Source organism: Amaranthus tricolor, chromosome 2 (genome assembly GCF_026212465.1).
Source record: "Amaranthus tricolor cultivar Red isolate AtriRed21 chromosome 2, ASM2621246v1, whole genome shotgun sequence".
NCBI classification, from domain to species: Eukaryota; Viridiplantae; Streptophyta; class Magnoliopsida; order Caryophyllales; family Amaranthaceae; genus Amaranthus; species Amaranthus tricolor.
The window spans coordinates 9,015,715-9,027,806 of NC_080048.1; the positions used below are offsets into that span (position 1 = coordinate 9,015,715).

At 36.1% G+C, this 12,092-nt stretch overlaps 1 protein-coding gene across 2 annotated transcripts; it reads left to right on the plus strand.

The window, feature by feature from the left end:
* Positions 1-5,099: 5,099 nt before the first annotated feature.
* LOC130806255 (uncharacterized) lies at positions 5,100-11,870 on the plus strand. 2 transcript variants are annotated; one of them, XR_009040275.1, is made up of 4 exons: positions 5,100-5,609; positions 7,863-8,069; positions 9,771-10,029; positions 10,482-11,870. XR_009040275.1 is itself a non-coding variant. In XM_057671266.1 (3 exons), the coding sequence occupies exons 1-3, from the start codon at positions 5,199-5,201 to the stop codon at positions 9,912-9,914; spliced, it is 762 nt and encodes a 253-aa protein (XP_057527249.1). In that variant the 5' UTR covers positions 5,100-5,198; the 3' UTR covers positions 9,915-10,293. The 2 variants fall into 2 exon arrangements, 1 of the variants encoding a protein (XP_057527249.1); XM_057671266.1 differs by lacking the exon at positions 10,482-11,870 and having other exon boundaries at positions 9,771-10,293.
* Positions 11,871-12,092: the final 222 nt, after the last annotated feature.

The following is a 12,092-nucleotide window of genomic DNA, read 5'->3' on the forward strand; positions in this document are numbered from 1 at the left end:
CACAATCCATGGTTGTGTACATCTGATTCTGTTGAGGGTCAAAACATTTGTATCCCTTTTGATTTACTCCATAACCAAGAAAAATACATTTAATTGCTTGAGGGTCAAGTTTAGTCCTGTTTTGTTTTGGAAGATGGACATAAGCTATATATCCAAAGACACGGGGAGGTAAGGAATGAGAAGAAGGACGATGGACAAAAGAACCCAAGGTATCAAGAGGAATTTTGTATTGGAAAGGCTTAGAAGGAAGGCAACTAGTAAGATAAGTAGTTGTGGCAACTGCTTCAGGCCAAAAAGAAGCAGGGGTATGAGACTCAATTAAGAGTGCTCGGGTGATCTCAAGTAAGGTGCGATTTTTGCGTTCGGCAACCCCATTTTGTTGTGGTGTGTCAAGACAAGATGTTTGGCGAAGCATTTCATGGTCAGAAATGAATTGTTTCATAGCCAAGTTAATGTATCCTCCCATTGTTAGAACGTAATATTTGTGGTATAGCATTGAACTGAGTGCGAAGCATATTATAAAAAGTAGCAAAGACTGAAAAAACCTTAGATTTGTGTTTCAAGAAATACACCCAACTCATACGAGTACAATCACTCACAAATAACACGTAATAAGAGAATTTATGATCACCAAAATTAGGAGCAGGTCCCCATACATCATAATGGATTAAAGAAAATGGACTAGCAAAATGCGTGATACTATAATGCATGATACTAGGCAAGTAGGAGTGTTTGTGACTTTTATCTAGACACAAGTTTCACAATTGAGGGACATATTACTGCTTTTGAGGGAGGGAAACAAAATTTGAAATAAGCTAAAGAAGGATGACCCAAACGCCGGTGCCACATCCAGAGTTGATGATCAGTGGACCCACGAGTAAGCATAACTTGATCTTTTTGAGTTGTTTTATCCACATAGTACAAGCCTCCTCGTTCAATACCACGTCCAATGATCGTCCCGGTCTGAGTATCCTGCACAATACAGGCACTAGATGTCATCAAAACAGTACAATCAAGCTCTTTAGTCAATTGACTAACAGATAAAAGTTTATGAGTTAAGCTGGAAATTAGAAGATAATTCCGTAGATTAATGAAGGGAGAGATCTCAATAGTACTAGTTTTAGTAACAGCAACACAATTCCTATTAACAATTTGAATTTGCCTACGGGTGGTTGGGGTGGTATGTATAAGATTAGACGAGTCGTAAGTCATGGTGTCAGTTGCCCTGTAGTCAAAAATCTAAGGTGAACAATGTGGTTGACTAGGTAGGTTTCGGGGTGAATGTTTATTTTTTTTTTTGGTAGAAAAGAAATAGGCATGTGTAGGAAGGGGGGTGCTCTCAACTAATGGGCCATTTGAGGCCCAAAATTGTGTCTAGAATGCTGGGTACTAGGAATCATAGAATGGGGCTGTTGGGTAGGTACATTGGGTTTGGGCTTTTGGGTAGAGTAGGAACCGGGTATGGGTCTGGGCTTTTAGGCATTATAGGCCATGGGTTTGGGCTGATGGGTAGGGGCTGTGGGTTTGGGCTTTTGGGTAGAATAGGAACCGGGTATGGTGGGGTCTTTTTGTGACAAAGTCAATTCCCCTTTCCCATAATTTAATGTACTTACTGATTTACTCTTTTCTCTCTCCTCTGACTTATTTTTTTTCTCTGTCTTCTGATTTACTTTTTTCTCTCTCTTTTGATTTACCCTTTTCTCTCTCCTCTGAGTTCCCTTCCCCACCTTTTTTTTCTCTCCGCTAATTCTCTTTCCCCATTTTGTGACAAAATCAATTCACCTTTCCCATAATTTGATTCTCCCGTTTCTTTCTTCTGATTTCCTTTTCCCACTTGATTTTCCCTTACTCTTTTTATCTGATTTGCTTTCCCTATTTTTGCCTGTTACATAATTTGCTTTCCCATTTTCAGTTTTTTCTTGTTTTGTTTTCTCACCATAGTTGCTTGGTCTGCAAATGGAAACGAAAGTAGCCTTACCATTGTGGTTTGTATTGGTACCTAGTATTGACTCTTTATCATTGATGACTTGTTCTTGCTGTGGTTGAGGATCGCTGGAAAGAGTAGTGATGAGGTTGGCCTTGCCGCCGAGCCAGGAAACCGTGGCCTTGGTGGCGGCTTTTCCTTGCCTGAGCTCCTCCCAGTCCACCACTCCGGGTACCTGATCAGTTTAAAACATCCATCCTTGGTATGTCGTGAGCCACCACAGTGACTACACTTAAGACAACTTTGATCTTCACGCTGGGATGAAGAATTTTTCGCTCGATAATGAGCACCCAGACCACTACTAATCTCTGAGGGAACTCACCCCGATGAAGATTCGCCACTCATAATGCCTCGTCGTGTGATTTCACGTCGTATGGTAGCATATGCAACATCAAGGGTTGGTAGAGGGTCTTGGTGGAAAAGATCATGTTTTCCTTTATCCAAATTGTCGTTAATACCAACAAGAAACTGATATAAACGTTGCCTTTGTATAAATGAATTAAACAAAGTGATATCTTCTGCACATTTCATAGGGTTCGACATCCTCCTATTGATTTCTTTCCATACTGTTTTTAATTTTCTAAAATATATTTCAATGGTGTCTCTTCCCTGTTTTATTGTTGCAGCTTTTGAACTCAGATTAATTGGAGTTCATCCTTTCAACAACTAAGAAGGGTTTTAATTCCCTTCCAAAGCTCTCTTGTTGGTGTATAGTCTATAAATTGATTAACCAAGTCTCTTTCAATATTCTCTATTATCCATGAGATGACTTGGAATCCTTTTGAGCCCATTGTTGGTACTTGGGGTCTGTGGGTGGTACGAGTTCGGCTGTGATGTGATTGAGCTGTCCTCGACCACCAATAGCAATGTGCATCAATTTGCACCATTTTGTGTAATTATGAAAGTCGAGTTTCTCGGTGAAATGTACTGTTTGTGGGTTTGTATTTTCTATTTGGTTTCCGGTTTTGTTGATTTCCGGAACATTTGAAGCACTAGTTTCATTTGCTCCATGGAAATGAGTTGATTGGTAGAGTCGTTGCTTTGTTCGGCCATTATCGGTGAGTAATGGTAAGTAATGAGAACCAAAAAAGGTTGACCCTAGATTTGAACCTTATGGCTCTGATACCATGAAAAGATTAAAAGCGGAGTAAGGTAAAGTTAATGAGGGTAGTTGGGTTTGAATACACTTTGTACTAATTACAAATAAATACATAGGCTCCTACTTATACAAGATTAAGGACACTAAAAAGGAAATAAGAAGAATTACATAAATTAAAGGTCATAAAAAATATTTCCTAAAATATACATTCCTATAGATCTAGCCTAGGTACATAGTTCCCTGAAATAATCTTTGATCACGTCAATCTAAGTGATGATCCCACTATAATACTGATTTTCTAACCACAATCTTCGATAACACTCCCAACATAAACAAAAATTAAAAACCCTAATGTCAAATAAATAAATTGAATTAGTGAAAAATACCTTAAATTAGATATTCTTATAGATTACAAGATGTTAATAGACGAATTTTTCACCACGGAGATTTTCTAGAGTGCGCTTACACCAAAAGTGTGAAATTTGAGAGATAAAGACTCCAAATTCAATAAATGTAGAGTAAATGGGAGTAAACTGATTCATAAACATGATATATTATTAATGAATTACTGACTGGTCTCTCTCTTCTCACACCGACTTAAAGCCTATGGTTAGACTTGCCGCCATTTAGACATGGATAAAAGGCAAACTAGCATGTAGAAGACGCATACACGACTTGCTAATGGCCTAACATGGCACGACAAACCAACCACCGCCGTGGACCAAGAGCATGTCACAATCACCATTTTGTGAGATTTGCATGGTATGAGACGTGACCCATCATTTTTTACCAATCCTAGAGAAAAAAGTCATGTAGCAAAAAAAATTGTGTTGTGGCTTACCACACATCTCCATATGATCCCATGACCCGCCTGCTTGTGCCGTGTTAAGGACCATGCTGCATGACATGACCCATTACAGAACATGACCCTCTTCAACATGCTTTCAACGTTCCAACATAATAGGAATTTCATGGCTATCTCTGTAGAACAATTTTCGTTGTTGATTACCAACAAGTCAACGTCACTCTAAAGCATCTCGACTAGGGATATTCAATGGGCCGACCATTTTGAGCCTTTATTCGGCCTGTTTTTTGAAGGGCTTCATAAGGGTCGGGCCTAAAATGGGTCGAGCCGAAATGGACTCTACAATAATTAAAATAAAACGGGGTAATAAGGGTCAGAAACGGGTCTTTGTAAATAGTATAATTAATGGATGGTTTAAATATTATAAATGACAATGTCAATGGGATTTATTAATATTTTTTCAATTTAACTATTATAAATGATGATTTAATTGTTATAAATTGATAAATGGGGATTAAAATATTTTTTGGTAATAAAAATGGGCCGGATTGCACCGGGCCGGGCTTTTGAATCTCGGACCCATATTAAATTTTAAAGGGCTCTCATCCAATCCGAACCATATTTACTTAAGCCCGACTAGACCCTTATCCGGCCAATTAAACACCCTTAATCTCGACTCTCATAACACCTCATGTCTCCGAACTCTTTGTATATCAATCATAAGGTTGCAATGTTCTATCATTCTTTTTGTTATTTGGAGGTAGACTAAAAAACTTTTACTTGCAAAGAGTGATAAGAATAAATTTTCTCTTTTGCTCAATAGAATCAAACTCTCATCATGATGACACTTAGGGGTGTTTGGTTCGTAACTTTTTCATTGGCTTTTTAGTTGGTTTTTGGCTTGTTGGTTGGTCAAACAACAAAAAAAGTATTTGATAAATGACTTTTAAGCCAGTTGAAAAACTGAATTTTAAGCCAAAATGAGAGTGCTACTCCAGCTAGCTTTTTTCTGTTGGCTTGTTGGCTTGTTGGCCTACTTTTACTCTAATAAACAGCCAACAACAAATAACTAATTGTACCAAACATCTCCATAAAAAACTAGCTTTTTCAGCTAATTTAAAAGCTAACAAAAGCCGTCAACACTTTTAAATGGTAAAACAAGCCAACCAAAAAGGCCAACAACCAACGACTAATTTCTAAACACCCCTGAGATGCCTGGTCGTATAGCAACATACACGTCAACTTATTACATGAACTTCAAAAGATAGAAAGAAAATTGAGTCGATAGAACGAAGTAAAGAAAGGAAGAAATGGCAGCTGCAACTGCAAACTACCTCTTAAAAGCAAGAGCAACCTTTCTCCTTTCCTGCTACAACCATAACTTCAACCCTCGTTTACTCCCATTTTCTCTCTCTACAATCTCTTTCCGCCATCCAAATAGCAGACGCCATTTTCGCTGCCTTTGTACAGCCGCGGATGCATCAACTTCTTCAACCGTCATCGATTCGAATGCTTCTTCTTCTCCTGGATCCGAAGATCCGGACATGGGTTCCGTGAAGGAGTCGGCGAATTTGCTTGATATTAGGGTTGGTAAGGTTTTGAAGGCATGGAGACATCCTGATGCTGATTCTTTGTATGTCGAGGAGGTTGATGTTGGAGAAGATGAGCCTAGAACTATTTGCAGCGGCCTTGTCAAATATGTTCCTATTGATGATTTACAGGTTTTACTTCTTCCTCCACCATTGATGAATCTATTTAAGTTTAGGGTTTGCAATTTAGTAGCTGTGTTGGTAATTTGGGTTTTGCTTAGATAATTATTGAAAAGATTGCTGGGAGTAATGGTATTAAGATTTAAATATTTATGATTCCTTTATAGAATATGTTACGAATGGATCCATTACTTTGTGCGTGATTGTTGAAAAATAATAATCCTCAATTTTCCTCTTGCATTTTCAAGATTGTTGTATGGTGCTTTTTATAATCCGTATGTAGAATGGAATAGACGAAAATACTAAATGAAGCGCAATTGGAATGTGGAATATGAATGGAATATAACTGATAGAACCACTTGTAAGTTTAATGTGAGAAGCGAATTGAAATTCCTAGGAGTAATCGAGCGCATGCTGGTCTTGGTTTGAGGATGGGAATTGAGCTTCTTTGTTACTCTGGCTCTAGGAGGGTCCAAAATGAGTAGTGTGTAGGGATTAAAGGACGTGATATGCAATAATACAACCAAAACCTACAGGAAATTTCAGAGTATCCTGTGTTGCCAGAGGCAAAAACTATGTTTTTAAGACAATTTTACAGCGTCACAGTGTCTTGTTGTGTTAAAAGATCTGACACACGATGTATGTGGCCAGTAAGAGTGTGTCGAGGTCACACAGTTGAAAGTTGAAATTTGTGCCTGTCTCACTATTTTCAATTTTTAAATTCTGCAAGTTGTTTCAGTTTTTCTATATACTTTGATTCTCAAATATTCACCACTATGAGTTTGAGCTCGCCCCTAACAATGATATTTCCTTTCACATTGTGTTTCTGTCAAGGGCAATCTCATATAGCTGGATAGAATATCGATGAAGTTCAGCTTAGTTCCATATACTTCGAATCAGATAAAGAACAAAACTTTTACTGGGTCAAGTATGTTATCTCAAGTAGCTTGTTAGTTGGGTGGTTTTAGTTTTGAATCTTAATCATCAAGGAAAGGGATCTTCGACAATTAGCAGGTAGTTGGTGAACCCCTTGCTATCTTGATGTATCGATCTCTTTCTGTTTTATGTTATTTGAAAATCCCAGTCAATCAGTATGTTGATGTATGTGAAAGTTGAAACAATCTTTTGTTCCATAGTTTGAACCTTTTTATGTACTGATGTTTGCATTAAAGAAGCAATTATTGATTCTTCTAAGTGTTTATTTTTTGTAAGTTGCTTTGCTGCTATGTGCATTGCGCAAGCCTCGCCAACATAATATAGTAGCAGTATATAATGCTGATCCAGTCCATCTTTTTGCTGTTCTAGGATATGTATGAGATTTGATGCTTGTATACAACCTTTAAAGTTTATTCCTCAATCAATGTGCTTTAGGTGTATTTTATTCTTTGATAGTAGGTCTAATATATATAACTAAGTGGAGTTTTAGATGATAAGATTGACAAATCAAAATCAAAAGATAGGGAAAAATGTTTAGAATTAAAGAATAGGACAATTATTGCTGTGGAATTCATATTAAGTTTGCTTAGTAGTTATTTCTAAGTTTTGTAGATCGGGCATTGGAGTGTGATTGGCACTTTAGGGCTGATAAGGTGAAGGCGATTGTGACTAGAATTGATGTCTCTGTAAGGCTATAAGCTGTTGGTGGCCAACTACATTATTTATAAACTGCACTTTTTCTGTTCAAAAACAGAAATTGAAGTTGCTCTACTTTTCTATAAATTTAATTCCAAGTGCGGAGCAGTTCAATCGCACCTAAATTTTAGAAATGTAATACCCTCTACTATGTGACTAACATCCAAAATGATTTTTTGGTGCTCGCTTCCAATGTATGACTTGTGAGCCAACAGGCTGTGTATTTCTTCAAAGCTTGCTCCTAATGATGAGTACTATATTTGATCCTAATTATAAACGATTTTGTCTACAACGACCCTAGTATTGTTTAATTTCAAGTTTTTGTAAACAACTATCTTATAAGTTTATTTTTATTTTCTAAAGTAACTACCTAATAAGGATTGTCCTTTTTTTTGTACAATTTTCAAATTTCGAATACTAGTTTCAATGTCTTGAGCTGTCTGCTTTGTAATTTCAATAATATCAGTTTCCACTTTTCGAATACTAGTTTCAATGTTTGAATTGTGGGTTGAAGTAATAGTAGTACTTTTCCAGCTCATGTTTTAGGCTTTCAAAGTATATACTTCTTTCCGGTTGTCTAAATTTAAAGCTTCTAAATTGTACTGTGCTTAATTTTTGCAAAAAAAAATACAGGACAAAAAAGTAGTTGTCCTGGCTAATCTGAAACCAAGAAATATGCGTGGCATCAAGTCCAATGGTATGCTTATGGCTGCTTCTGATGAGTCTCACGAGAATGTTGAGCTCCTTGTGCCTCCTGAAGATTCAGTCCCAGGAGAGAGAATTTGGTTTGGCTTGGAAGAGGACAAGGAAAATCAACCTGCTCCTGCCTCTCCAAACCAGGTTTGATGTTTCTGCATTATTTCTGTTTAATTAGCTTTCCTTACTTGAAATTTTATTATCTTATGCTAGCTTCAAGTGTATAAGTTTGGCCCAAGTGCTTGAGCTTGAGGAATTAGTAATAAGACATTGTTGGGCGCTAGAACTATTTATATCTTTCGGAGTAATTCACATCTGAAATTGCTGTTGGAACTTTTTAGTTTGATGCCTGAGAATAAGCCAATGCTAATTGGTTATTTTCGTGATAGTTCATGCATCAATATGTACTATAGAAGTTAGTGGCAAAGAGTTTACAATAACAACAAAATGTATAAAAAATAAACAGGAATTGGGTGCTGAATAGGAAGTTTGCTTACTCACTCTAAATATTGATCACAATAGGCAGTGTTGAAAGGTGGAAGAATTCCTTTTTATCTATTCCAGACTGTACAATGAGTATGTTATAAATTGCCTTAAAATGGTTCATAGTTGAAAATATCAACTACAAAAGCTGTGAGGTTTCTTTAGTTGGCATCGCGTCAATTTTTATTAGCGGATGACTTCATCTTCTGTTGATGAGCCCTGATGAGGTTAACACGAAGTTTGTCCAGTACTGCATCTCTTTCCACCAAGAGTTGTTGCAAACGATCAACTGATGTGGTATTAGTACCAAATACGGATGATGAGGGGTGGGGTGTGATTGTATAAATCTTGGAAGGGAGATAAGTTAGTTGCCATGTGAGGCGAAGTGCGATAACAAAATTCAGCCCAATGCAACCATTTTGCCCATTGCTAGGTTTGCCATTAATCAAACATCGTAAATAAGTTTCCAGTGACGGGTTGACCACTTTTGTTTGGTCGTTGATTTGCGGGTGGTAAGTGATACTTCTTCTCAACGTTGTACCTTGTAATTGAAAGATATCGCGCCAAAAAATGCTTAGGAATACCTTTTCGCGGTCTGACACGACATGATGGAGGATGGAAAGCCATGAAGCCTTACCACTTTAGCAAATAGTGCAGCTAAGCATACACTTGTCTGTGAGTGGAAAACGATATTAGAACCTGAAGTAGGCTTTTAAAGGTGGTTCTTTTGTTCGGATGAGTAGGCTAATATCATTAAGAAATGTCAGCAGAAACAATGTCAGATTCAAACCAGACCCTGAGCATGCCAAAACTATACACAAATACTAGAAGCTGCCCAATGAGCAAGACATGAGCAACAGCATTTTACTTCCCTAAAACAAAAATTACAAGACACGCTACCGAAAGTATTGGCCAAATCCAGAATAATGTCTACCAGTAGCACTCTTAATACATGAGAATTGGTTTCATCTAAAGTGGTTGTAAGGGTAGGTGGATATATATATATATACATACATATATATATATATATACATACATATATATATATATATATATACGTATAAATATACATATATATATATATATATATATATATATATATATATATATATATATATATATATATATATTTGAAATTGAGATAGATGTATATAAACCTAATGCTAGGTTACATATTACTCCTTAGTCCTCAGTCCTCAGTCCTTGATTTCTTGAAATTCGCTTGTTTGAAGAATTTATGTGAAACTTTTTCTTCATATTGGAATAAAAGTTAAAAGGATGAGGGAGATAAGCGTGTGCTATTGTATTCCTTGTTGTACCCTTTTGTTTTGACCATTTTGCATGTTTCTGGACAATTTGCAGATTCAGAAGAAAAAGGTGTGGGAATTAGTGCAGCCTCATCTCAAGACGGATGCTACTTGCATAGCAATGCTTGATGGAAATTACATGAGGACTTCTGCAGGTCTTGTAGTTTCCAAATCCCTCAAAAATGCAAATATATCTTAATTGAGTGGAGCTCTCCTGCGACATCCAGCTCATTTTTGGTCTTATTCATAGTTGGTTCATCTAAGTAAGACGAGCCTTTTCAACTCCATTTTGCTATTTTAGCAACTTCTATTTGGTAATTTTTTGTTATATTACCTCTTTTAGTCTTCCTTTAAAATAAGCTTTATGTCCCTTTAAATTTTATTCAGTGGGTAGAGTTACTTTATCAATTTTTTATTCGGAAAAATAAGACAAAAATAAGTAGATGGAATATATATATATATATATATATATAAAAGAGAAATTAAGAAAGGAGAAGTAACAAAGTTAACTTACCAATGTAAATGATAACTGAGTTTGAATTAATGGAATAGATGAAAACGAGCTTATCCGGTTTGCTTAGTGGTAAGGAAGCTAGAAATTAGATGATTTTGTTTTTATGAATATTCATAATCTACCCATATTAATCAAGATAAGATTTCTACGTATGCCAAGCCTTGAGCTCGTCTTAAATCTCTTCCTGTGAAGATGCTCGATTGCCAATCTCTTTCTGAATAGGTGATATCTATATGTATGATGCCATTGCAGCAAAATTCAAAGAAGTTGGGTTCTGGGATCGCAATAAAATTGGTCCTAGAAGTTTTCTTCCCCCAATTGATGATCACCTGAGGTCCGGCTTAAGATGGTATTCGAGCTCCAAAGGCTCTGAAATACTCATCCGTTCACGCGTTGCTTGGTAATTGAATTTTCGGCCAACTTCTTGGTTGTTTATTTGCTTTTAATTGTTCATGTGTCAAATAATCTAATAAATTATTAGAGAGAAGGAGCACACTCCCTCCTATGGTTAGGGTTCCGGTGGACTAATTCTGTCACTGGCAATACCCAGGTCATTATGGTAGCGCTTAGGTGTGGAGTAGGCGGCAAACACTATTTATCGCTTCGCCCACTCCCATGGTCTACTGTTGTTCTTTCCCATACCCCAGTGCTGATGTACGTGTGATTAGGAAGAACACACTTAAATGTAAAAGTTTCTAGTTTGTTTCTATAAAGAATAGAGAAGAATAATTAGATATAAAAAAAGAATAGTAGAAGAAAATTGATAAGAGCCAAATCACAAGACAAACTCAATGATTTGGAATTTAGGCTAGAGATAAGAACACGCTCAATCTACCCTAAAATTAACACTCAAGATAAACTCAAAGTGATAATTGGAGTTACTATTTCTTTGGACAAACTCAAAGAAGAAAACCAATGTATAAACTCAAGGTTTAAAATGATTAATCAACAACTTGTTTTTTTTTCATTTCATAAGGCCTCTTTATATCGAGCTAAGTACAAGCTTTTAGAATGCTTACATATACAATGAAACACTTAAATTTAATGAGCAATAAAAGCTAGAGAATGAAGCACTAAAAGTCTAGTATATGAAGCATCAAAGGTCTAGTACATGAAGCACCAAAAGTTCCTTATTAAATGTACTAACTATGTTGATTTTTAAAAAATCAACTATTTATAGACTCTTTTTTTTCTACCTTCTTTTATTTTAAACTTCAAAATAGACTTAAAATGTTGGACAACCAAGAGTAACTTTTGGGTCAGCTACATATCCCCAACATAATTCCAAGTTAAGCATGTGACAAATTCCGGTTTATGAAAAAAAGATTTATACCCGAGTGTCTCAAGAACCAAAGTAATGGGTTAACGAACACTAATACTCGATCTTGGATCAAGTGGGCATGGCTCCTGGTGGTAGTCAAGGTGGTTGTTTTCTTTGGTTCCAATGCCAAGAGGCTGCTAACTATGATATCTCCTTCTACGGGGTAAGGGCTTTTCTTGTGAGGGCTCTTCTTTTGAGGTAAGTCTTGGCTGTTCCGATGATGGTTCCCAAGATTATTAGATTCGAGATTATACTTGGGATCGAATCGAGCTCTTGTGATCAGATTGTACTAACTGTAAAAAATTTGCAATGATTTTGAATAAATAATATGTTTAGTCATTTCTAATGTGAAATAACCATTAATATTTATTTATTACCCAAAAGGTTTGAAATAATTTTCAAAGTACACATTTAGATTTTTTTTTTTTTACTTTATTTTCGTTTCTTATCCTTTTTAAAGGTCATATATAAAAAAATATGTATTATTTATATATTAATGATATATAAACATACAAAGTGTTTATTAAAGATTAATCAAGAAT